We start from the raw sequence: 25,850 nt of genomic DNA, 5'->3' as shown, positions 1-25,850 counted from the left end.
ACCAAGGAGGTGCCCATGAACCCAGTGAAGATATATCAAGTGTGTGACATCCCCCAGCCCCAGGGCTCTGTCATTAACCCAGGTGAGGCCCCAGCTGCTGGGGAGAAGGTGGACAGTGTGCCAGGTTCTGGGCTGGACCCTGAAAGCGATAGTCGACTTGAAAGTCGCCTCGCTTACAAAGTTGAAGACTGGTAAATAAGGCAAGAAATCCTGTCCCTAGAAAGAACCCAGAGAACAAAAGATATAAACTCAGCACAGTCTTCCTGCCCACCCAGTGGAACAGTAAAGCATTAGAAAGAAGAGGGGGTATTGAGTCCTATAAAAAATAACTTCTCTTGGGACTCAACACTGAGAAGAGAGGCCAGGTAGTTTAGAAGAAGGAGGGATTAAAACTTAGAAGGTCTGAGTTGTAAACCTCGGTCTTTCCATTCCACTACTTGTGGGACATTGAATCAAGTCATTCAACCTTTTGAGCCTCAGCTTCTTCCACTATAAAATCTGGGTTCTCATCTTTCCTGCATATTTCAAAGGCTGTTCTAAGAATCAATTGACATGACATTATGAATGCTATTAAGTTCTCTTTATAAATGATGGGTAAGTGATCATTTAATTTGTATGGTATTTTTCCTAGGAGAATACCACCTGAACCCTATATTTACTCAATGTTTAGCAAGTTCGGACTAAGAGCCAGATAATTTAGACTTGACCTCCAGTGAATCTAGTGAGGCTCTGCCATGAGGGAAGGGTCTGTCTTCACAGTAAGCTTATAAAGGAGAGAAGCTGTGCTCCTTGGGTCCTTAGAAGGGATGCTAATGTGTAGAAAGGAGTTTAGAGTAGGAATTAAAAGATTTCTAGGAGAAGGGAGTAGGGTCTGCAGCTCCTGGATAGGGGAGGGGATGAGAGCTTGCACTGGGGCTCCGTAGGAGGAGCTGGGAGTGGGGTGAACATCCTTGGTTCCCACTCTTTGGCATTGAGGGTGCACACTGAACCCAAGGCACCTCTGTGCTGGCAGTGCCTAGCTTGAACAGTGGGTCAGCTGCAGGGATGACAGTGCAACGTGAGTGCCTCACTTTTGACCTTTGTTTGTGTGTGTGTGTGTTTCTCGGGTAGGATCCACTGGATCTGATCCTTGGGATGAGAAAGATAATGATGTGGATGAAGAAGATGAGGAAGATGAGCTGGACCAGTCCCAGCACCACGTTCCCATCCAGGACACCTTCCGCTTCCTGAACATCCATGGTGAGTGGGGTGGGGGGCGGGATAGAGGCATGGAGAGGATGTAAGGGGCTTTGATTTTGCAACCGTTGACACCATATCCACCATTGCACTGGGAGCAGCGACCAGGCCCTGGGGCCAGGCTGCCAGTCTGTTAGCAAGTAGGAGTCGTAGGCAAAGGAACTCCGTAGGCATAGTTATCCCAGTGGGGTGGCTTCTAGGCAGAGAGAGCATCTTCTGAATCTTATGTGATAATTCAGAGAAATTAAAAAATTAAATTCATTCTCAATCCCGCATACAAATACACAAGCTGTTATAAAGTTTGCTGATTTCCTTCAGGCCAAGTGCAGGGATCATTTTCGTGAATTGTAGGCAAACTCTTGTGCTATTTCCCTCGGTACAAATTTTCTGTCACTGCCTTAACAGCCTCTGCTAAGGCTGTATCATGGGAAACTTGTGGCTCTACAGCTCTTAGTACGAGGCTCTGATAAAATTTCTCTACTAGAGACTTTTATCTTTTTTAAAATTTATTTATTTATTTATTTATTTATTTTTGCGGTACGCGGGCCTCTCACTGTTGTGGCTTCTCCCGTTGCGGAGCACAGGCTCCGGACGCACAGGCTCAGCGGCCATGGCTAACGGGCCCAGCCGCTCCGTGGCATGTGGGATCTTCCCGGACCAGGACACGAACCCGTGTCCCCTGCATCGGCAGGCGGACTCTGAACCACTGCACCACCAGGGAAGCCCTATCTCTTTTTTAAATTGACTTTTTGAATTCAGCTTCCCAGGAGAGATGAGTTTAGAGGCTGGAGGGTCACAGTGAGACACAGCAGGTACTGCACCTCCCACTGCACATTCTGAGGAGGCTCGAGCACAAGGGGAACTGCTCTTCCACAGCATCTGCACTTGAACTTGTCACTGACCTGCTCCTAGTCATATGACTTGCATTCAGTTGAGTAGCTTTTCGCTACTTTTCTAAGTTCCATCTGGCTGGTAGGGTCCCATGAGATCCTTTGGCCACCTAGAGGATTCAGTGTATCAAGAGGATTCCTGTAGGATTCCGGAGTCCCTTCCCGAGGTGATGCCCCTTCTGTTGAGAATCAGGACGTGACTCTTACCTGTCTACTTGCCCTCCTTCACTTACCCTGTTATGTATAACCTTGCAACCAAGTGATGAGTAAAGACAACCATCATAGAGCTCTCTCAGGTTAATATTGCCACGGCTACATTCCCACTTGGTGCAATGTTAAGATTTGGACATTTGGAAATGTGAGATCCTTTCCCAAATCTTTGGCTCACTCATTCTGTTATTCTCACCCCTTAAAAGGATGCAACCCATTTCCAGGATCATGATTTCCCTTTTTTTTTTTCATGTTTTTTTAAAGCTAATATTGTGTGTCCTTACGTTATGGGCCACCTTGGATCCTTTATGGAAACATGTGAACATATATTAAAAATAAAAAAGTAAAATGTGGCCACACCGGGATTTCATTGCCCTGAGAGAGGAGTTGGGGCGCATCAGTGACTTCCACGAAGCCTATACTTTCAAACAGGCTCCGGGCCAGCCAGTTTCCGGCTTAAGCAAGGAGAATGTTCCAGTGGTAACCAACAAGGAGAACCTGGCGACGCCGGTCTCGACTCCATTCCTGGAGCCGACCCTGGGGAGCGACGGCTCTGTGGTCACTTTCGGGAAAACCCAAGAGGATCCCCAATCATTTTGCCTGGGCAGTGCCCCACCGAGTGTGGACGTCACCCCCACCTACACCAAAGACGGAGCTGACGAGGCAGGATCAACCGATGGCAAAGTTCTGAAACCGAAGCCATCTAAGCTGGCAAAGAGAATCGCAAACTCCGCTGGTTACGTGGGCGACCGGTTCAAGTGTGTCGCTACCGGACTGTACGCAGACTCCAGTCAGCTCAGCCAGGAGCAGCGGGCATTGCAGGTGAGCCCCCCCCACCCGAATTTCAGGAGCCTGACCAGTTGTCAGGTTTTTTTAATGTGTGAAGAGGAGGGGGCCGGGGGTATGATAGGGCAGGACACTGGGCTGATTTGGTTAATGAAGCTTAGGATAATTTAAATGTTTGAAATGTGTCCAGTAAGGGGACGTAAGTGGATACTTTAAGTTATTCTGTAGATTTTAAGCGAACTCCACTCGAATGCCGATAACGGAAGTTTTAATTATTGCGAAGGATGTCTAAAAGACTTCATGACATTGACCTATCAATCGCTTTGATTTCTCTGCCGTTACTGTACGTTAACAAATATACCTAAAAGCGCTGCTTAGAATGCCTTATGTGATACTTGGTGGAGGTGTGTAGCGGCCGCATGTCTGTGAGATTCGTGCAATTTTTTTTTTCCACCAAAAAAACAAACAAAAAAACCCAAAAAAACAAACCTTGCTTAAAGGGATAGAGTATGTATTTAACTTGCCAGTGAATGATAGATGTTGTATAGGAATTTCCTTAAGATGTTTTACTTTTAATTAAAAGACAAAGCCAAATTGTTTTGCAGTGTTAAGAAAAAAATTGGTTTATGCTTATAAAAATGGATGAAGTTATCTAAATGATCCATTGAGTGCCCATTTTAATTACATAGATGGAAGGATTACAAGAGGACAGTATTTTATGTCTACCTGCTGCTTACTGTGAGGTCAGTTCTTCAAATTTTTATTACTAGAATCTTACATAAACCTTTTGAGTTAAATTTCATTTCCAAATATACAAAGGGAAGTTTGTGGGCCATGGTCGTCTTTATTCATTGTGCATTTGTTTTCTTTTGTGTTTTTGTTTTGCTTTCTTTGCGTTGTGTTTTTGTTTTGTTTTATTTACCTTCGAAAGAGAATGTCTGCCTCTATGCCACAGTGTATGTATGGCTATACATACACACCACATATATCTCTACATACATATGGCTTTACGAATAAAGAGTGTGTGACTAGTTACACATAGACACTCTTACATTTTTATCGTTCAATTTTAAAATATCTCAGTTGTATCATAAATTGTGGTTGGTTTTGGGCAAACTTTTCTTTGAAAATACTTTCCTTTAAGGTAAGGGCAGTGAAATAGCTTTGGTGGTAAGGTGTGTCTTTTTTCCATCTCCATCTCCATTCTCTTTCTAGCGTGCAGTGATGCGCTTCTCAGAGTTGGAGATGAAAGAGCGAGAAGGTGGCCACCCCACGACCAAAGACTCCGAGGTGCGCAAATTCAGCCCCGCTGACTGGGAAAGGCTGAAAGGAAGTCAGGACAAAAAGCCAAAGTCGGTCGCCCTGGAGGAGGCCATTGCCGACCAGAACGACAGTGAGAGATGTAAGTGAACCCAGGTGGCTCGCGTGTGGTACCACGTCGGTGGGAACGGGGCAGTTCCGCTGCCAGTGCCGAGGGAGGTGAGAGGAAACAATACGCTTGCGACGGCCCAGCGTCGGGGTGCTGGCTGTTCGGAGAACGGGCTGCTCTGGCCACCCTTCCCAGCTGTGGATTGCAAGGCTGGGTGTCCTTTTGAGCGTTGCGGCATCCAGGAGTGAAGCACCTATGAAATGTTGTTTCCTGGCACGCATCTCCTTTTTCCGGAGAAATGCTCGTCCTGTAGTTAGTAATAGTCTGATACAGCAGAGCAGAGGAATGGCAGTGCAAGACCTCCAGCGTAGCAGGTACGTGTTCTGTTTTGTAGCAGGTACGGATCCGGGTTTTTGGTAGCAGTGGAATGACACTTGCAGCCAGAGCCAGACCCTCCAGAGTGACAGTCTCCTATGGGAGGGAGTGGAGAGTACTCGGATTCTCCCTCCAAAGGCAGAGGTTTCTTTCAAATGAGATGAGGGCTGATGAAGGCACCAGAAAGATGAGCATAATTATTTTCTGTGGCAGGCTTGTTTGCAGTCATTAGGAGTTGACGGCACGCTCCAAGGGCGTGGGATAGACGAGGGCGTTCTTCCTACCTGACGGGGTGTATTATGTTTTGGAGGCAAAATGGAGAGAAAGCTAGTGTTTGCCTCGAGTCACACTCTGCGGTCCCATCAGCTGCTCTCCCACTGGGGTTGACTTCGGGCTTTGCCCTCGAGACTTCCTGGGCTAATGAGATGTGTTGGCAGCAAGTGGAGGTCTTTCTCCCGCTTTCTTCAGTGTGCGTGCTTGTGGCCTGCAGCGTGCTCCGGACCCCAGAAACCTCACCGGTGATGGTGAGTGAGGGCACCTAGGTGAACGTCGAGGACAGGGTGGGCGTGACATCCTCCTGAGACGGGACAGTCGGGGGTGGTGGGCACGTTTGGGAGGTCCAGGCCCTTGGACCCAGTCGTAGGGTCGGCGTTCACCCGCACGCTTAGGTCGTGGGTGCCTGATGCAGTTCGGGAAAATTGTGGTCAGCAACAGCGTGTGCTTCTCTCTGCTGCTTGGAGCACTGCCCTCCCCCCGCTCCTCTTTGGGGTCAGACAAAGGCCTGTGGCCAGGGTTCTGGGTAAGCCACACCGGGACCGGTTTGTCCTATGTGGCTCCCGTAGAAGGGGATTTCTGTGGCTAGTCAGTGGCGGCCTTCCCTGAGGGATGGGGCTCTTGTTGTGCCTGGAGTAGACGGTTCCGAGCTCCTCCCCCTCGGGACTGGAATGAAGAACGGAGGGTCCAGGCCACCCTGGAGTGAAGCAGCAAGAAGGCCTCCCTCCTTGCCTGTGCTCACAGCTGACACACAGCCCTTACCCTCCTGAGTGGCCTCATGACTCAGCTCCTGGGGAAGTTTCTCAGAGAGATGTGATAAAAGTGGGCAAGGCCAAGTTCACGGGGATGCGCTTTTCTGAGGAGGGCACCTGCCTGCTCTGGGTGGACGGTGAGGGAGGCTGGAGGAAGGGAGCGGGCAGTTAACCGGCCTCGCGTCTTCTCGCCCTTTTCTCCAGCAATGTGGCCAAACCCAGGGTGGCCGCTGCCCTTCACGTCTCAGTGGCTTTACCCGCCCTTCTTCCCAGAGACGTTTGTGTGCGTCCTTCCCAGTCTTTCCTGCTGAGCTTGGAGACGAGAACTCGGTGTGGCTGATGGGGAGCAGGGCCTGAGCCCCAGACGATTCCAAAAGCCCCCTCCCCCCACCGCCTGCCTCCAATCTTAGACCGACCGACAGGTGTCTTCCTGGAGCACCCGGGACATGGCCCAGTGAGCCATGAATCGCCACCATGGGAGGGCAGGAGAAGGGTTGGGGAAGGTGAGGGGCTCCGTTTGAAAGGTTGGGGCAACGGAGGTGGGTTCCCCACCCACCCTCTGTCTTGTAGAGACGTGGGGTTTGTAAATAGCTGGTCAGGAAAGGTCACCTGAAGGGGCCACTGTTCTTATTGCGGCCTCCACATCCAAGGCACAGCAGGTGTTCATTCCATTCAGCTGGAAATGAATGGGCCTTCTTGTTGTTGGGCCATCATGTCTTGAGCTGATATGGGCTCAGGTCCTGCGCATGGGTGTCGGTGTGGCCGAGAGCCGAGCTGTGAGCACATGGGAGCTGGGGCGGGGATTTGGGGTGGGCAGGGGTCACAAAGAGGGTCCAGGACGCCTTCGAGATGCCTTCACCCTTGTGAGGCAGCCCCTACCCATGGAGGGACCAGGAGCTTCCAAGGTGGTGGGTGCTGTTTGCGTGGCCCTGGTTGTCCTGGTGCGGGTGCATCTTGTTGCTAGGGGCTTGTTTAAAAAAGGAATTAACTTGAAAACACAGGGGCCGAGATACTCATTTATTCTTTATGATCACATGGGTGGCTGAGTGACATTTTTATTTTGGAAGTTCACCAAATGAGTTTGGAGGTTCCTCAGACTTGGAAGTTCATCACTAGGAACCCTCAGTGGCATTTGAAGATGGGGCGGGGCCAGGAGGCATTGGTCCCTTCCTTCTCAAACTTGGAGTAAGCATCTCCCTTGCCAACCACTTGGCTGGGACAGGCCTAGGACCTGCTCAGTGGCAGTGCCTGGCCAGGAGCTGGAGGAAGCCTCCGTCAAGGGGCTTCATGAAACTTCTTGGCTCAGGGAACTTCTGTTCCAGCTGAGCACCTGCACATTTGTCAACTACTTTGGAACAGAGATCCCCTGCACTCCTTCTGTAGCGGGTGTAACTTTGAACAAGGTTAGCCCTGACTGGAGGTGCTATAGTTAAGCTAGAGAGAAGGGGATTTTAATCCTGGGGAGCCTTCCAGCGACTCAGAACCCTCTCACCTTGTTTAGGCCTCACTGGGCATGGCTCAACCGTGGTGAGGGTGCTTTGCTGCCACAGTGACTTGTAAATGTTGCTGTGGTGATGCTTCTGTGAGGTGATGCTGTGGTACAACCATAATGCATTTGGGATATGTGTGCTGTGAGCCACAGGACCATGCTGCAGGGACCACGTTCACATCTTGCTTAGACTGGGTGACCAAGGGCACATGGCTTCCCACTTTTAGAAGGGCCAAAAGTAGCAATGATGGCAAAGCCTGATGGTTAGGATCCCCGTGTATCTATTTCTCTCCCCATCTCCTTTGCCCTCGAGGGTAGTCCTCCTGTGGGTCGTGGTTAGAACAGTCTTGGAGAAGCTCCAGGTGACACGGAGCCTCTACCCCATAGCTGGTGGCCATGGGGCTCTTGGGCAGTCGGGGTGGGTGTCCTTCAGGTTTATTACTGGCCTGGGTAAGGTCACACGAGCGTAAGGTCTTGGGGGGCCTTAGCTGAGGGGAATTGAGATCTTTGCCCTAAAAGGCTCCGGGGTTGGGGGAAGGGTGGATGGACCTAGTTTGGAAAAAGAAACTTTCAAATTGGACATGGGGTTTCTTAAGGTAGCCCTTCCATTCCTCCATGGATCCCCTCCCACGGAGCTTTTAGGGAAGGCTGATTGGACCAGAGAAGTCCGGTGGTGTAACCAGCAGGGCTCACCTCTTAAAATTTCCTACATTTCAGGCCTGAGATTCAGGCTGGTCTGAAAGTCTTGGCATCTTTTGGTTAAAGGGATTTTTCCAGCCTTTCTCTGTGCTGAGCCCGGCCCATGATGATGAAGCCCACCCCTGGAGGGAGGCTAGCAGTAACATTCCCACTTTACAAGTGAAGGGGACCGAGTTGTAAAGCGGCGCCATTCCTGCCCGAGTGTTTAAGAGGGTCACAGAGCAGCCGGAGTGAGAGTTGCAGCACGCCGTCTTCACCGGGCCTGCAGCAGCCTGGGCTGCATCACCCGTAAGCACAGGCCAGGAGTTTGGGGTTTCTCCTGCTGCCATGACAGGAGACCCTCGTGGTTGGGGTGATTCCACCATTCCGGCAAGAGTAGATGGGGATCCGTCCCACCTTGGGATACCCTCGGAGAAAAGCTAAGTGTGTTCCACCATTGAGAACACAGGTCAGGCTAGCCCAGGCCAGGGTGAGGTTCATCCCCACAATTGACTGCCATTAAATGCTGGGAATGGCCCCAAGAGAGGCTGATCAGGGGACCAGCCGGCTGGGCAGAAGTGGGAGTGATACTTGAAGGGGTCTAGGGAGAGGAGGAGGAATGCGAGCAGCATGTGAGGGGTGTGTCCATGATTTCATCTAGAAAAACGTGCTGTGGGAGCTTAGCTCAGGTGTTAACGAAATACCAAACTCATACACCCACCCCCACCCCCGGCTGGTGATGGACACAGGGTCATCTTCGGGGAACTCTTTAACAGCACAGTGATCGTTATGGAATTATTTGTGTGTTAGAAACAATGTGACTGGCAAAGCAGTTGAACTGTTTCTATGGCTAGAGCAAAAGTGAGGAGTGATGTTAGGCTGGGGTGACTGGAAGAAAAGCCCCAAGTGGATGCTAGATTGAGCACAGGGGGCAGGAGCAACACAGGCGGAGCTGGGGTGTGAGCCGTTCAGCCCTGCCGGCCGCCCCCCCAAAACCCCCCATGAAGGGGGTTGGAGTCTTGTCTTTGAAATGTCCTTAGATGCTTGTTGCCTGGGAAGGAAGGCCTGGAGACGTGCCAGGTGGGTGACTGGTGTCACTGAGGGCCTTCTTCCTAGACAGGAAATAGGAGCAGAGCCTCGATGGCAGTGAAATGCTTTTCCCCCCATGGGTGTGGAAAGAGGACAGACAGACTTGTAGCAATCTGGTTGAGTTCTTTGAAATTGCCCTTGACCCTTGTGTGTGCACCGGGAAGCCTTTCCTTTCCCTTTGCCAGGCTCCTCTTCCCTTGGTCTCCCCAGCTGCCCAGCCTCCCACCATCCCTTCCCTACCCTTTTGCTTCCCCCTCGCCCCTGCTGACCCAAGTGAACATTGGTGCTATGTCTGTGTAGATGGCAGTTGGGGGCTATTTGGTATCTTGATGACATCAGCCTTTTTTGTTTACTAGCAGCTGTTTCCATAGTAATGTGTAGCTCCGCCCTGATGGGTTGGATCTTACTGTGAGGTCACTCACCCCCCTTTAAGAGTAAGCCACCTTGGAGAGTTAAGCAGTCAGGGAGTTATCTCACATGCCTACAGAGGGCTGGTGTAGATGCCTCACCTTGACCCTTGAAGGATGGATTGTGAGTGGGCTACGCGCCTCCTTTTCTGCTTTCTTTGCTGGTTGTGTTCAGCTGTCCTTCCTTTGGGACGTCTTTCTGAGGGTTTAGTGCTTCCAGAGTGTGAGGCCCCTGGTCTCCAAAGGTGGGGGGTGGTCTGTTGGTAGCAGATTGCCTTGGGCATGGGGGTCCTGCCTGCTCCTGGTGACCTTTGTTCCCTCCTTTCCAGGTTGTCTCCCCTCCCCTAGGGGAGTGTTATGATGGAAGCAAACCTGACCCCTTCAAAGCCCCAGAAGACAGTGCTCTTCCTGAGGACATGGACACGGAGCCCCCCAGAGAGTCCCCCGCCGACCAGGCGGCCCCGGACACGTCACGCAGCCCCACCCTCCGCCTGAACAGAAAGCGCAAGGTCTCTGGCGTTAGGAACCACACTGAGACCAGTGTGCTCCCGGAGGACTCTCTGCTGAAAGCCAAGCGGAGACGGGTCTCCAAAGGTGAGCTCGGTTTCGCTTCGGGCCCGCAGGGCACCCTACGGAAGTCCTGGGGCGGAGCAGTGGAAAGTTCCAGTCCCACCCTGGAGCCCTGGGGGGAACCACTCACACCTCCCCACCCCCTACCCCCCACCCCCCCAAAGCCAGGTGCCGGGGCTGGAGCCCAAAGGTGGCCAAAGGCAAATAGGCCCCCTCCCGAGACTTGGTGACAAGTTCCAGCCAACACAGTGGCCACACCCCTCCCCTCCCCCACCCCTGTTAGTGATGTGTAAGACAGTTTGTCTCCCCCCGGCCCGTTCCGTGGGGCTTCTTCATTAATTTGTAGTTGTTTCTCCATTAGCGGACTGGCCTGAGAGGGAAATGACAAACAGTTCCTCTAACCACTTAGAAGAGCCACATTATAGTGAGCTGACCACCCTGAGGTGTGCATTGAATTAACAGGGCTCCATCCCAGAAAGCAGCGCCGCTCGCTGCACCTTAGAGACCGGCAGGAGCAGAGAGCAAACCTGGCCGGCAGGGCAGGAAGGAGGTGGCCCAGGCGGTTCAGCCTGCGGTCACCCCCCAGGGCAATAGCATCTCCGAAGAGAAACCTGGCAGGAAAAGGGCAGAGGCCAAAAGCAACAGAAGCTGGTTGGAGGAGTCCCTTAAATGCAGTGACAGTGAACAGGGTACGCACGGGGCGGGGGCGCTCCTGGAAGGTGGATCACCCGCCCTCTGTGGGAAACGGCCCTGGAGGGGGCCTGAGTGCCATCCAAGTTGACAAGAGTAGCGTGTGGTGAGTGGGGAGTTTTCTTCATGAGGTCCTTTCAGCCTGCTCACTTCCTTATGGAATGGACAGTGAGGCGGGAGCGCGACTTCCTGGGCTGCTCCTCATCACCCAGCCCGTGGCTGGGCAGGAAGGGAAGTATTGGGTGAGCCCGGGCGCTTGTCAGTGCCCTCATTCCAGCCTCAGGCTGTCCCCAGTCGCCCTGTCCCGAGCCCCCAGGCCCCCCACGGGTGGGGACGGGAGCGCACGAAGGCCTGGCTTCTGCCCGCTCTTGTGGCCCTTTGAAGCGACTTGCCATTTGGCGTGTCGTGGCTTAGCCTATTTGCCGGTTGAATGTGGGATAATTAAAATATTAGTGCTTTGAAAACATAATCGGTATATCTTTAAAAACTGAAGCTGCTCCAACGATCCGTGCTAACAATGGGCTTTTCTTTCCTCACCGGCTACAACTGTGTGACGCCCGCTTCTTCTCCCCCTGACAGATGTGCTGTGCGTGGACGAAGAAATGGATTGGCAGCCTTCGCCCCCGCCGCAGAAAAACACCGACAACAGCGAGAAACCATCCGGGAAGCGACCGTGCAAAACCAAGCATTTGATCCATCAGGAGCCCAGGTGGGGCTTGCCGCTGCCAGGGGACTCCTATGTGGACAATGCGGATGGCAAGGTACCTCTTGCCCCTGGCTCTCTCCCGCCCCCCGGGCCTGTGCAGGCACATCCCGCCTGCCTACTTCTCTGCTTCTGGGGACAAAGCTTTCCTTTTCCTGAACCCCTCCCCCCAGAATATCACTGCCCCTTCCTAGGGGACCTGTCTCCTGGGTGGTGGTGAGGTTTCCAGCTAGTAAAAATGCACCCCCTGCCCCCCGCCCCGCCTCCCCCAGACAGAGAGGAGGAAAAGTGCTTTCCTCCACTCAGGTTTGTAACTCAGGGAGGAGGCGAACCAGGCGGGCGGTGGAAGGACAGCCTGAAATGTGTGCGCTGCCTGGTTTCGTGATAGGTGACCATCCGGAGATTTTGAAAGCAGCCTGAGCCCAGTTCCGACTATGATCTTTCGCCGGCCAAGCAGGACCAGAAGCCCTTGGACCGTTTGCAGCAATTGTTACCAGCTTCCCAGGCCTCGCAGCTGACGTGCTCAAGCTCCCCTCCAGAGACCACCCAGTCCCGCCCGATGCCACCGGAAGCGCAGAGACTTACTGTCAATAAGAACGTGGGCGAAACCCTCCTACAGCAGGCCTCCCGGCTTGGCTACGAGGTGAGCATGCTTGTGGGTGCCCCGGATCAGGATCCGCCGGCTGCTGCTCCTTGGGTGGGGGACACACTGGCTGGGGATGGGGGGGCGGGTCTCAGAGCCCAGCCCCCTCCACGTGGCGGGCTGGGCTGGGTGTTCCAGCAGGGTGTTTGCGTTGGCCCCGCTCACACTGTGGGCTCTTTGGTGGCTTGTTCAGTCGTGGTGTGAAAAGAAAGGCAGGCCTCTCTGACGTTCCGTTCCCGTTCAGGCAGGTAGGCTGCTTTGGCCAGTCCGGCTCACTTATCTCTGATATAAAATCTGACCTAACCCAGGGCTTGGCGACCAGGGGAATTTTAATGAGCCCTTTGGGTTCTGAATAGCAAGAAGGAGAGTAGTTATTAGCTCTAATAACTTGTGCTGTTTGGGGCAGAGTGATGCCCCTGTGGGGTAGCGGGTGGGAAGTGTCTGTGCAGAGTAGGGGTGGGAGTGGGGCAGACGTGAGCAGTCTCTTTCTGAGAGGGCACGGGAGCCGAGGGCTGATGGGCGGGGAGCAGGGGTTGAGCCTTGCACAAAACTCCTGTCCACACTGCTGTATCCCGACCCAGCACGCTGATGCCAGTGATGGCCTCTATTGCTGGAGCAACATAGAAAGAGAGCTGACGTCTGCCTAAGCCCGTGTGACCTGTAGTAACTCCTTTCACCCTTTTAACATCTTCACTGGGAGTAATGAGTACTAGCCCACTCTCGGATGAGGAAACGGAGCCTCAGAGGGGTTGGCTGATACCTGTACAGGTAGCAACCCAGCAGTGCCCCACAGCCCACCACGCTCCTCAGCAAGACTGGCTCACACTGGAATTGCCCTTTTTACAGTTCAAAACCTCTGTGAGGCAGATGACTGTCTCTGCCCTGTGCAGTTCCCCCACCATACTTGTCAGGAGCAATTGGGATGTAATAGCCCACAGGGCAAAGGCATTTTTCTGTGCTGGCGTCAGCCCTCTGGGAGTTGAATGGTGACAGTAAAAGGCGGTTCAGCAGGCTGAGCGTGGAGGTGTGGCTGAGCACTGGGGTGGCAGGACCCAGGCTGGCCCGCAGCCCTGGCGCCCACACCCTCAGCCAGCTCTGTGCCCCCGTCCCCCGCCTCCCGTCGTGTCCCCCCACCCCAGTCCATAGTGCCGTGAGCCCTTCGAAGTGTGCCTGCCTTGGCCCTAAGGCATGACTGGGGGTGGGAAGTTGGAAGCACTAGGGCTCTGCTTAGTTTGGGGGTGTTTTTTGTTGTTGTTGTGGGTTGAATGTGCTGTTGTTTATATCTCCACGTCCCTTGGAGACCTCTCCATTAGCTAGAGAGCACTTTCTGGTAGTTGGCGCAGTTACTTGCAGGTGAAGTCCAAGGAGCACCCAGTTGGCTTCCCAAGAGCTGAGAGCGGGCGCCTAGGAGGACGGAGCAGATGTTGCACATGGTGCTGAGCTGGAACCCCCGTGGTTGAGAAGATCGTCTCGTTGCTTCCAGCAAACGCTGGAGGTGGGGGGGAGACCCCTCACCCCAACTTTTGGGTTAGGGTTGAGAAAGTAGACTCCCGCTTCCAGCAAGTGCTGGAGATGGGGGGGTGGGGTGCTGCTGCACCCGCCGTGGAGGGCGGGGCTCCGAGCCCCACCTGTGAACTCGGCATCATTTCCAGCAGCCTCCCTTTGGGACCAGAGACGTCAAAAGACCCTCGTTGGTCCTCTAAGACAGTTTCCATTTTGGTTTGGTGGCTCTGAGGCCTGGACCAAGGGGCACTTGATCCATACTGTTTTAGGCTACCTGGCCTTTGATTGCACAGGAAGCCTTGGGAATGTTTACGGTGGGATTTGTTTTTTTCTTCAAATGTAAATTTCAATATGTAGATTACACAGATCACCAGTGTTGATGCTGAACATTGTGACAAGTAGATGAACGCTTTCAACGTTGAACCCAACTTTCTGGGATTTCTCTGGGCAGAATTTTAAATGTTGGGATGATGGCCCAGTTGGGAGATGTGGCAGCTTAAACCTTTTAAAATGGAAGGACAGTTTGCTTAACCATATAAGGGTGTGGTTTGGGAGGGTTTTCCTGAAGTTTTGTCTTCAGCATTCTTGGTTATTTTCTTCTGCTTAGCCAAAGATACCATGTGCAGTATAAAGGCTGTCTGAGCTTTATGTCATGATAATCTGGTTCTGGAAGTTTAGAAACACACTCTGGCTTCAGATCCGCGTTAAACAGATCCCTTGCGTGGCCAAAGACCTCAAACCTCTCCCTCCTGGGAAAAGGGCTTCTATTTCTTAGACTAAAACGCCAGTGTGCAACCACATGCTTGCGCCTTTAGCGGTGATGGTTAAATTTTCTATGAATTGAATAAGTCATGTTTATTAAAACGTTAATGAGGCATTTAATTAATTAACAACGTCGGGCTTATGGCCTTTATGGTTACATTTTGCGGGTAATGGCATTCGGCTTATAGCCGCTGAACAGAGAGCTGTCCGACAAAAGCAGTTTGACTTTGCTTGGGAATGGCTGGGCTGCCCTTCAGACACTCCCGTTTATTTCTAGCGGAGAAAATAAAGCAAGGAATGTGTTGCGTCGACAGACTCGCCCCGCCTCTTCGCCTTTCAGTTAGAGAAAGTGTTGGTGGCGACGGTTGCCATCCATTTAGAGGCCATCACCCTCGTAGCTAGGAGAGTGTAGTCAGCCCACTTGACCCCCAACAGAGAAGGCCTGTGGGATGCTCGTCACAGCGGGATTGCATCCCTCTAACTGGGGCCCTCTTGGGCCTTTTGAATCTTCCCAGCTGACCAGGTACCAAAGCCCTGAGTTATAGGTCTAGTGCTTCATGTTAATTGAACTTGGGGTTTAATATCTCTGGGCCTCAGTTTCCAAGTGTTGAATGAGGATAGTACTACCTTCCTTTCGTGCTATCTCCTGGGTTCCTGTGGGTGACAGAAGACGTCCTCATCTGGGGAAATGAGAAGCACCGTGTAAATAGTGGGATCAACGTGGTTGGGTTAGGACAGCCCGTGGCCAAAGGTCTGACCTGGCCGTGGGGCCACTGCTGCCTTTGCTGCCATCTCCCAGGAGAAGAGAGTTGACTTACCCATTGGCTCGGACGGCCTTTCATTTCTAGGTACCCTTGAATCTGCCCTCGTAGTGATGAAGGTTTCCAGGCGAAGGCCATGATTGTCACAGCACATAAACCCTGGGTTGAGTAAATTGATCTGTGCACAGCAGTTGGTGGCGTTCAGAACTGATCCCAGAGCCACGTGACGGGGCCTCTCCCTGGCTGGGGCACACAACTCATTAGCTTGCAGCCGTCCACTCAAGTCTGGCTAGTGAGGGCCTGCTAAAAGAGCAGCAGCTTCATGCGGTGTCCTGGATACCAGGGCTCGGGGCAGGTGGCCTGGGAGCCCAGAGGATTGTGGGCTTTCTGGCAGGTTGGGATGTAAACGGAGAAACGCATTCGTGGGCGTGCCTTTTCTCTTCCTCCTGTTGTTTTGGAAGGGAGCTGCTGCAGTGACCTGAAGTAACAGGGCACCGATGGCCAGGTTTACCAGCATGCCCCATTAGGTTCACGTGGTAAGCAAATGGAACATTCTAGTTCGCTCCCAAGTGAGTGGTCACCTTTGATTGGCGTGTCCTCCAAAGGGCATAAAAGGTTTTACAGAACCCATCTCGCACTTATGGGCGGCTAGAATGACCCCCGTTTTAGGTTTAACAGATGAGTTACCTGAGAGATGTCACAAGGAGGCCTGTTCTGACCCTATCCCATCCCCCCTTACCCAGCAGACCATGTGCTGGGCCACATGCACGTTCTGCCTACTCCCAGCTCTCAGAACCTGACAGCTCTCTGCTGGGCATGACTTACCCAGTATAAACAGTATAACGTGTTTTCTGGTGGCAAATGCTTTCGATGTGTCTGAAAACTTTCTTAAGGTAATAAAACATGGAATAAATTCCTGCTCTGCTTACTGGGAGTGGTTCATATTAATATTTTAACAAGCCAAAGAAATAAGGTTAATAACAGTGATTCTAATGCACAGTGTTGACACAGAACATCTCCGGTGGGCGGGGGCGGTGAATGTTTTATTTGATTCTTGAAATGTGGAGGTTGCAGCCTGTGGTGTATCAGGTTCCTGTCATTAACTTGAGTAAATATGAAAATATTAGACTGATTCTGCCCCGAGAGGGTGGAGTGAGGCAAAATAGAGGGTGGGGTTATTGGAGGCATTTTGTGTCATTCCTCGAGGATGGAGGGAGAGAGCTTCTCTTTAACTCTACTTAACATACAGACAAGAGCATCTGAGGCCCAGGTTCTGATTTGGGGTCTTAACCGGGGCCGCGAGGATGTAGCTGACCTGGGTGTCCCTGCTTCTCTAAGCTGGGGAATGTTCTCCGGCTGATTTAAGCTCTCTTTAAGTGTTGGTCATCCATACTTTTATCTAAACTTGTGTTATCGTCCACTGCCACCGACTGAACAGACCCATCAAGTGAGAATGGTCTGTGCTTGGCAATGTGTCATCTAAGATGTTAGCAGCCGTGACACCTCTGTACTGGTCACGTCGGCCCCTGGGCTGAGGGCTTTCATCGCTATCCGAATGCATCCTCTCAGCAGCCCTGTGGAAGCTTGGAGAAGTTCAAGGGTAACTTGCCCATGGCCAGGCCACTGGTGCAGCAGAGCCTTAGACAACACTGTCTGTATCTCCAAGCCCTTCTCATGCACTCTCGCCCCCCACCAGGATGCCTGCCGCCTGCCCGCGCCATGGTGGGCTTTTGGTCCCCAGGATGTATGCCTTTGAAAGTGGGCACCGCCAAGCTATGGGGAGGTCACCCTTACAAGGTTCACTGTATGGTGGTCTGATGGTATTTCCTCTCCTCTCCTCTCCTCTCTCTGTAGGAAGTGGTCTTGTACTGCCTGGAGAACAAGATTTGTGATGTGAACCACTGCGACAATGCAGGTTACTGTGCCCTGCACGAGGCTTGTGCAAGAGGTTGGCTCAACATCGTACGACACCTCCTTGAATATGGCGCCAATGTCAACTGCAGTGTCCAGGATGGAACCGGGTCAGTGGCGGTCTTGCTCTTGGCCTGGCCCTGCTGGGGCATAGGCAGTGGTTCTCAGGGTGTGCGGGGAACCCCAGAAGGAAAGATGGAGAGTGAGTGCCATGTAAGCACACTGATGGCGGAGTCCTCTAGAATGGAATTGGACAGATCTTTCTGGCAAATTTACATAGAACTTTAAAACTCTGTGACGCTCTTATGGACAGAAGTCCCTGAAAACGTTGAGCCTGCATGAATAATCAGGGGTGTTCTCTTTTAAGGCCCTGGACTCTTCACCAGCGTCTGTTGAATCACAATCTTGAACATATATGTGAGCTGAAAGTTGTAGGAGTTCAGACAGGTCCAGTGGCACCTGGCTTGATAGGACCTGCCGTGTCCACCCACATCCCCGGGCCTGGCCCCCACTCTGTCCTTGACCTCGGTTTACTGGCCAGAGGCCCAGGTCTGCATCAGCCCAAGCGTCTTCCCGGTTGTACCTGGGACGCCACCACGAGGCAGGGCACCAGGGCTTTCCTGACGGTCATGAAATCAGCAGAACCGTGAGGTGTTTGGTGGTTCATGGCGTCCACACAGCATCCTTTCTGGATGGGGCTGTGGCCAGTGTTCCCGACCCCAGCGGACACGGGCAGGAGGACTCTGTGCCCTCCTGAGGACTCGCCCTGCCTGTCGACTGCTGCTGGGCGAGAGGGTTGATCACTCATCTCCAAGTTGGTTTCAGGAGAGGTTCCACTTTGCCCCTAGTTTCTTCTACAAACTGCACTTTTGGGGTTTTGTTTGTAATGGTGTAACAATGGCTTCTCGTATCTGCTTCCGTGATGCTGGGGTTCTTCCCCCGACCCTGCCGTACGTTACCTTCTTACAGTCTGTCACTATTTAAGTTCATTGGAAAAGTTTTCATCGTGGCCTGAGTTCCTCCTTGGGCCATGCATTAAGAGAGATTTGCATTGAAGAATTAGGCCTGAGATGGTCCCTTCACCTGTCCCGTAAAGGGTTATGTGTTGAAATAACAGAATAATTTGTCACAGCGACCGTACGCTCACCTCCTCGGTGAAATAGCGCGCCTACGAGGCTTGGCCGCACACGCTCGATGTTGCCCCGTGTCCTTAGAAGCAAGCGTCGCGTGCACAGGTGTAATCCCCCACACCTCTCCTAGGCCTCTCCACGATGCTGTCAAGAATGATCGTCTCGAAATTGTCCGCTTGCTCCTCTTCTACGGTGCTGATCCTACCCTGGCTACATACTCAGGTAGAACCATCAAGAAAGTGAACCACAGCGAACTTCTGGAGAAGTTCTTAACAGGTACGGCAGAGGTCAAGACGCGGTCTTGTTCAAGCAACTAGACGGTGACTTCACAGCCTTTCACCTGGGTTCCCCCTACCCCCACCCCCCGTTTACTCTAAGTGACCCTTTACTGGGAAAAGCGGCCCAACGTTAGTCTGTCAAAGAAGAGATCCATACTTTGAGTTTTGCAAGGTGGGGGGCTGGAAAACTCTTAGCTAGCCAGGCTAGCTTTTGTTTGGCAGGCTGGGGCGGTGAGGCGGGCAGTCCCTCAGGAAGGCGGGTGGACGCGTGGGGAGGTTTCAGTCAGATATCTGGAGGCGTGTGCAGTGGGACTTGTCAGGAGGTGACACCAGCCCCAGCGTGAGATGTTCCCGAACTCCAGCAGCATTTGCCTCTTACCAGCAGGCGTTATCTTGTTTCTCTCTCTCTCTCTCTCTCCCCCTCTCTCTCCAGACTGTTTAAATAACCTGCAGGCTCCTGACGATGGTAACCCCGGGTTGCTCATTGGAGTTCTCTGGCAGCTGTGTGTGTGGTGAGCAGCCTTGTTCGTTTCAGTTGGGCTTGTGGGGGTGGGGGTGGTGCTGTGAGCAGGGCTTGCTTGGGAAAGAATTTTTCCAGGGTCCTTTTGGAGAACAGCTGGAATCTTGCTCCAGCTTACTGACCTCTCTCTTGTTTGCCCCCCCGGTTAGAACCAGATGATGAAAGTGGTTACGATGTTTTAGCAAATCCCCCAGGACCGGAGGACCAGGATGACAGCAACGAGGCCTATGGTGACCTATTGGAATTTGAATTTTCCGAAGACCCCCTTTTGCCGTGTTACAATGTCCAGGTGTCCGTCGCTCAAGGGTGAGCGTGGCCAGCGTGTGGTCAAGAGCCAGCCCAGCTGCTCTGTGGGGTGGCAGGAGTTAGAAATCCCCTTCAGCAGATGAGGGTGGATGGGTTCGGGGGGTGAGTGAATTCCTCACCAAGTGTCCACCGACCTCACATAATGCAGTGGAACTTTTCCAGAAAAGTTTGGGGGGTGGGAGGGCTCCCCAGCCAACTGCCCTCATTGGAACACACCCCTAGAGCCCAAAGGACACGGGAGTCAGTGACTGCAATTGCACAGTTTCAGTCACTAAACTCTTGGGGAAGGGATCCTCCCCAAATGGCTACCGTAGGGGCCTTCCAAGGCACGTGAGGTCCACGGGACGATACTTATGTGTACCCTCTTCTCGTATAAGATCAGAGAAAGCCGTATGTGGCACCTGGGATCTTATGTGTCTTCAGATTTGCTTAGATTGAGTCTTGTCCCCACGGTCAGGCCACTGTGCCCCATGACCAACCCTTCGGAGTGAACACATCAGGAGACCTTGCTCTGCTGTGTGTTGACCCCGGTGCTTAAGGAGTAGCATCCTCCTTGGACTCTGAGGCTGGGAACGTGTCTGCCTTTGTGGTGACATTCTATTTGGGATAGAGATCATAAAGTGTGGCAGGGTATCAGGAAGGATTGTACCACCTCCCTTCTCGAAAAAGCCTCACTCCCGGCAGCATTGAGGGGCGGGTTGGAGGTGTGGGAAAGGAAAGGAAAGCCAGGTGACCTCGAGTGTTTCTCATGCTCTCTCCGTGAGGGCCGGAGGAGAGGAGAGGTCAAAGAGGTGTTTGCCATCTCCCTTGGGTTGGCATACAGACTGGTTTTCCCCAGTGACTAGAACGGGGTGCACTTACTTGGAGAGGGGTGACCTGAGTTGTGGCCAGAGCCAAGGCAGCACTGGGGTAGCCTGCAACGAGGCTCGTTCAGGGGCGCTGCTCCTGCTTTTGTCTAAGTTGGCTGATCCGCCCTAGGTGGTCTCTTAACACATGCACCTGAGTGCAGAGTTCCCCCGCTAGAAGTAGATCTTCTGGGCTTCCCTGGTGGCACAGTGGTTAAGAATCCGCCTGCCAGTTCAGGGGACACAGGTTCGAGCCCTGGTCCGGGAAGATCCCACATGCCACGGAGCAACTAAGCCCGTGCGCCACAGCTACTGAGCCTGCTCTCTAGAGCCCGCGAGCCACAACTAGAGAAAGCCCGTGCGCAGCAACAGGCCCAACGCAGCCAAAAATAAATAAATAAATAAAATTAAAAAAGAAAAAGAAGAAGTAGATCTTCTAAGGACAGTGAGAAGTGGGGTGGGGGTGGGGTAATCAAAGGGGAAGTAGCAGGCCCTTCCACCGCCAGGAGACGGGTAGTTCATAGTTGGCAGCGCCTCTAATTTTGCCGGAAACTCAAACCACTGTCCTTTCTCTGGTGTAGGCCTCGTAACTGGCTGTTGCTCTCAGACCTGCTCAAGAAACTGCAAATGTCCTCCTGCATATTCTGCTGCAATTTCCCAAATGTGGAAATTGTCACCATCGCGGAGGCCGAGTTCTACCGGCAAGTATCAGCAAGTCTCTTATTCTCTTGCCCCAAAGACCTGGAGTCCTTTAATCCGGAAAGTAAGGAGCTCTTCGATCTGGTGGAGTTCACGAACGAGCTTCAGACTCTGCTGGGCTCATCCGTGGAGTGGATCCTCCCCAGAGACCTGGACTCAGACGACGACTGGTGAGCTCGCCGGGGCCCGCCGTGTACAGTGTGTCATGGTGTTAATCCTCGTGCATATGTGTCATAATACGACTATTTCTGTAAAGAAAGGACACTATGAGACACGACTCGAGTCGGAAGGACTTTGAAACATGTTTTTTTCTTTTTAAAATTTTAAGTCAGTTTTTATGAAGTTGTTAATAAAGTTTCTTTACTTTTCAATGAACACATGCTTTGGAATATGTTTGTTTTTACTCGGAACAATTGTTTATTTTCTTTTTTAAGGAGGAAAAAAAAAGGAAAAGGAGCTCCACACTTTGACTTAATTTCCTACAAAGCTCCGACGACAGAGGCCATAACTATTGAGAGTTGCTTTTGGGGCAAATTAAACCAGTAAAATTTTAAACTCTTCCTCCATATTAAAGGGATTGAATAAATTGGCCACTTTGGTGCACCTGTGTCCTGCGAATTGTCCAATTGGAGATGGAGGTTTAGAAAGTGAGTTTCAGTCTTGTTTAAGTCTCTTCCCATCAGACTGGTCTCGTGATTTCCTACACACCATGACTGTCTACCTTTTCCTGTCTACCTTTTGTTGGTGTTGTTCAGGCCTGGATTGTCTCCTGTACCTGCTCAAACCTTGGTCCATTCTCATTTGTACCATGGAAGTTTGTCATGCTGGATACTGTCAGAATTAATCTTACTTAAGTTTGTGTTAAGCCACAAACCACATGTTTTGTATATTTTCTGTTTTCTCTGTTTGTTTATATTTTTATGGTTTCTCTTCAAGAAATAGGAAGGGAAATAGCAAGATGAAGAGCAAAAAAGTCATCATTCTCTTTCAATTGTTAGAACATCTATCTGCAATCATAATTATGATGCACTGTGGTATGTGTTAAAATAGTAAATACATGTAACGTCCCGTAGGAGCCGCAAACTCCGTGGTGTTGGTGAGGGTGTGTCATGGAAGTAGTCACAAAGCAGGTGACTCTTGATTAGGGTCCTGAAAGATTAGTGTGTCTTCCCTGTGTCCAGCAGTGGTCTGGAGGGGTAAGGAAGCCTGCCTTTCACTTTGAGGGAACACAGGGTTTGAGGTCCTCTCTCTTCTATTGCTCTAGTACACTGCAGAGCAGCTAATAAAATACCGGGTTTATAGTTGACATTTGAATCGCTGATTGATCATCAAGATTGGCATGTATCTTTGGAAATGAAAATAGGAAGAATCGTATGCTTTTACTTTTTTTTCTTTTTTTTTCCTATATCTGAAAAGGTATGTAGTAATTTGCTGAGTGGTTGGGGATAAAGTTTGCAGTATTCAGTGTATTCAGTTTTAGTATCTAAATAGAATTAAAATGTTGCTGTAAACTGGAATAGCATTTTGTTACTGACAAGTTTTAGAATGCATCTGTTCGTCAATTACCTGTTTGGGAAGATTGTAGTTAATGATTTTGAGAATGTGGCTATAAACCTCCAACTGACTCAAGAAAAGCAAATAAGTCAAGATTGACAAATGTATAGGCTCTTCATCTTATTGTGTGTGGGTTTTTTTTTTTTCCTTTTAGTTATTTGTCAAGGTATAAAGAATTCTATCACACTTAAGACAAGTTAAGTAAACTTCACGGGGTGTATTCTGACATGGCATGGAGCAAATCACATGGCCTAGATCTTTTTTTTTTTTTTTTTTTTTTTTTTTTTTTTTTTTTTTTTTGCGGTATGCGGGCCTCTCACTGTTGTGGCCTCCCCCGTTGCGGAGCACAGGCTCCGGATGCGCAGGCCCAGCGGCCATGGCTCACGGGCCCAGCCGCTCCGCGGCATATGGGATCCTCCCAGACCGGGGCACGAACCCGTATCCCCTGCATCGGCAGGCGGACTCTCAACCACTGCGCCACCAGGGAGGCCCTGGCCTAGATCTTAAAGGTGATTTTATGTTTAAACTTTCAGGAAAACATATGTGATTGAAGCACACTAACATATTGATACAGAAGGCAGTTAGTTTTTGTCTTTTTGTGTGTGTGTGTGTGGTACTGTTGTGGCCTCTCCCATTGTGGAGCACAGGCTCTGAACGCGCAGGCTCAGCGGCCATGGCTCACGGGCCTAGCCGCTCCACGGCATGTGGGATCTTCCCGGACCGGGGCACGAACCCATGTCCCCTGCACTGGCAGGTGGACTCTCAACCACTGCGCCACCAGGGAAGCCCTAATTTTTGTCTTTTGATACATGTGAGCGCAGCTTTCATTTTGCTGAAAGAATATGACCAGTTTTCAGTTTGGGATTCTACCATTTAGTAAAAATAGTCCACTTAATTTTAGAAATAAGACATTTAATATATAATACCTAATAATACTTTTATGTATGTTTTTTTACTGAAAACATTTATTGTAATACTGTGAAGAAACTATGCCATTCTAGTCTTCAAGACTTAAATGAATCAAGTGTTTATTAGCTGTTGTAGTTTTTAAACTAATAAAAGTCAGTACATCAGCAATTTGTAAATACAGTTTTAAAAATAATGCCTTAACAACTTTACAGTGGTTATAATGACTGTATTTAGGCCTAAAGTTAGTTAATAATTTGACTTGAAGGCTTTTTAATAGTTTGATGGTGCAGATCAGGGATAGGTAAACTCTGGCTGGTGGACCAGATCCAGCCCGTCGCCTGGCTTTGTAAAGGAAGTTTTTCTGGAACATAGTCGCACCCATTGTTTACATGGTAGTTATGGCTCCTTTCACCCTACACCAGTGGGGCAGAGTAGTTGCAACAGAAACTGTATAGCCCACAAATCTGGAAATGTTTAAATTTAGATTTTAAAAATTGAAAAATTCTTTGAGCCTATACAGGGCAAGTCCATTGACCCCTGAGGTAGAAAACAGTCAGGAACTTGTGTGCGGAAGCCAAATGGCCTAGGTTCAAATTCCCTTTCTCCCATTTCATAGCTAGTGACCATGGGCAAATCACTTAACCTCTATGCCTCATTATGAGGTTTAAATGCACTTATTTGTATAAATAGTGCCTGGCACATACTAAGCACTGTGTAAGTGATTGCTGTTGTTTCTGCTTGGAGCTTTAATAAGTTATTGTTAATAGAAAACTGACACTCATGATTTTCCTTTTAGAGTAACAAAGGCACTTTGAGTCTTTTACTTTTTTAGGAATGTAATAAGACTTTTTTCATTTACAGTCAGTGTTCCCTGTTACCAAAATTTACTTTATGAATATAAAGAATTGAATGTCTTCAAGACAGTACTTTTGCTTAAATGTCAAACCATTATTTTCCCAAGGCACATCAAACTGGCTCTGCATAGTCCAGGCCTCTAAAGCTTGTGTGCATACCTTAGGTAGCATGTGAGATACATTTTGTAAATATAGTTTTTTAAATAATGCTTGAGACTTCCCTGGCGGTCCAGCAGTTAACACTATGTGCTCCCAATGTAGGGGGCTTGGGTTCGATCCCTGCTCAAGGAACTAGATCCCACGTGCCTGCCATAACTAAGAGCCCACATGCCACAACTGAAAGATCTGGCATGCTGCAACTAAAGACCCGGCACAGCCAAACAAACAAACAAACAAATAAATAAATCTTTATAAAAAATAAGTAAACTAAAATAATGCCTTAGGAGTTAGGAAAAGAAAATATTAGAACATTTTTACCTTTGTATTATTTTAAAAAATCTGTGTAGTTTATCATGTACATAAATTATATGTATGGAACTTTGTGTATATAATTTGTTAATAAATAAGATGCATATTAAAAAGTTTTCTTATGGTTTGCCCAGTCAGGTGTTTGGAGGCCATTGGAGGACAGGATGATGAAATATAGGGCCTCAGCAAAGATAGACTTTAGAACCAATTCCCTGACTTAGAAGATAAGGAAAATAATTCATAGACTGTAATTGAGTTGTCCAACTTTACATAAGTGTTCAGCAACAGGAAATCCAGTGGCTAGAATCTAATCACTGACCGAGCAGAGTCTGGGTCACTGTACTCGTAAACCAGAAGTGACTGTTGAATTTCTCAGGTTGATGCTCCTGGCATATATGCTTGATATGTGTGTGTGTGTAAATCTCTGACATAATAAGCCATACTCAGGCACACCCTGTTTCCTTATTCAAGCATCTTAATTTCATCCCATTAAATCTTTGAAGTATCAGACTACCAGAAGGCATGAAGAAACCTGGGCTGAGAGTCTTCATTCCAGGAGACCTGATCTTGACTGCATGGCTGGTTTGAGGCGCATCACTCTGAACTGCAACACGCTCATTGGTGACCTGGGTGCAAGTGCTTTGGCAGAATCTCTTAGGATTTATGGCTTAGAGGTAAATTCTAAAATTGAAAATATTGAATTTTTAATATGAAACATGCTTAGCTTTTGGCATGATACTATTGTGATAGGATTTTTTAAAGCCTCATTTTACTGATAGCTTTTATTTTGCTTTTAAACTTTCTCTAAGAGTTGCATATATCCCTTATAGAAAATACAGAGTAACAAGAGAACAATTACCTATAATTTTAATACCCAGATATAATCACTGTTCATTTTGGTGTATATACTTTCAGTCTTTTTTTGTCTACAAATATATATGTACACTTAGGGATTACAAAAATAGAATTGTAGTATACTTGCTATTTCATATTCCTGCTTTTTTCACTTAATGATGTATCATGTAGTATTGTGTCGTATTGATGTCCCATAGTTTAATCAATTCTTTGCAATTCTATTTAGACAGTTTGCTTTTCCCTGTCAGAAACAATGTGAATATGTTGTATATACATCTCTGTGTCCATCGGGATTACTTCTGTAGAATAAGGTACTACAAGTGGAATGACTAAGT

The 25,850-nt window shown here is 49.9% G+C and overlaps 2 protein-coding genes across 2 annotated transcripts; both read left to right on the top strand.

The window, feature by feature from the left end:
* Window positions 1–12,065, top strand: LOC309811460 (BCL-6 corepressor-like). Its single transcript, XM_082634225.1, has 8 exons — window positions 1–39; window positions 1,111–1,239; window positions 2,601–3,158; window positions 3,812–3,865; window positions 4,338–4,524; window positions 9,903–10,148; window positions 11,394–11,575; window positions 11,906–12,065. The coding sequence occupies exons 3-8, from the start codon at window positions 2,685–2,687 to the stop codon at window positions 11,924–11,926; spliced, it is 1,164 nt and encodes a 387-aa protein (XP_082490351.1). The 5' UTR covers window positions 1–39; window positions 1,111–1,239; window positions 2,601–2,684; the 3' UTR covers window positions 11,927–12,065.
* Window positions 11,938–25,695, top strand: LOC309811461 (BCL-6 corepressor-like). The gene is made up of 6 exons (XM_082634226.1): window positions 11,938–12,160; window positions 17,041–17,207; window positions 18,358–18,503; window positions 19,175–19,331; window positions 20,758–21,045; window positions 25,164–25,695. Exons 1-6 carry the CDS (start codon window positions 12,077–12,079, stop codon window positions 25,246–25,248), a joined length of 927 nt encoding a protein of 308 aa, XP_082490352.1. The 5' UTR covers window positions 11,938–12,076; the 3' UTR covers window positions 25,249–25,695.
* The last annotated feature ends 155 nt before the right edge of the window (window positions 25,696–25,850 follow it).

Source organism: Mesoplodon mirus, assembly GCF_964341445.2.
Source record: "Mesoplodon mirus genome assembly, chromosome: 10".
Taxonomy (NCBI): domain Eukaryota; kingdom Metazoa; phylum Chordata; class Mammalia; order Artiodactyla; family Ziphiidae; genus Mesoplodon; species Mesoplodon mirus.
This window is presented reverse-complemented; position numbering and strand designations above follow the sequence as displayed.

What these genes read in the sequence shown, in the direction of transcription:
- LOC309811460 (XM_082634225.1), top strand. Translation starts at nt 2,685, where the DNA reads ATGTGGCCACACCGGGATTTCATTGCCCTGAGAGAGGAGTTGGGGCGC. An exon ending in AGGAGCAGCGGGCATTGCAG is followed by an intron (nt 3,159 to 3,811) that starts GTGAGCCCCCCC and finishes TTAATTACATAG; the next exon opens with ATGGAAGGATTACAAGAGGA. An exon ending in TACCTGCTGCTTACTGTGAG is followed by an intron (nt 3,866 to 4,337) that starts GTCAGTTCTTCA and finishes TTCTCTTTCTAG; the next exon opens with CGTGCAGTGATGCGCTTCTC.
- LOC309811461 (XM_082634226.1), top strand. Translation starts at nt 12,077, where the DNA reads ATGCCACCGGAAGCGCAGAGACTTACTGTCAATAAGAACGTGGGCGAA. An exon ending in CAGGTGTCCGTCGCTCAAGG is followed by an intron (nt 19,332 to 20,757) that starts GTGAGCGTGGCC and finishes TCTCTGGTGTAG; the next exon opens with GCCTCGTAACTGGCTGTTGC. An exon ending in CTGGACTCAGACGACGACTG is followed by an intron (nt 21,046 to 25,163) that starts GTGAGCTCGCCG and finishes AAATCTTTGAAG; the next exon opens with TATCAGACTACCAGAAGGCA.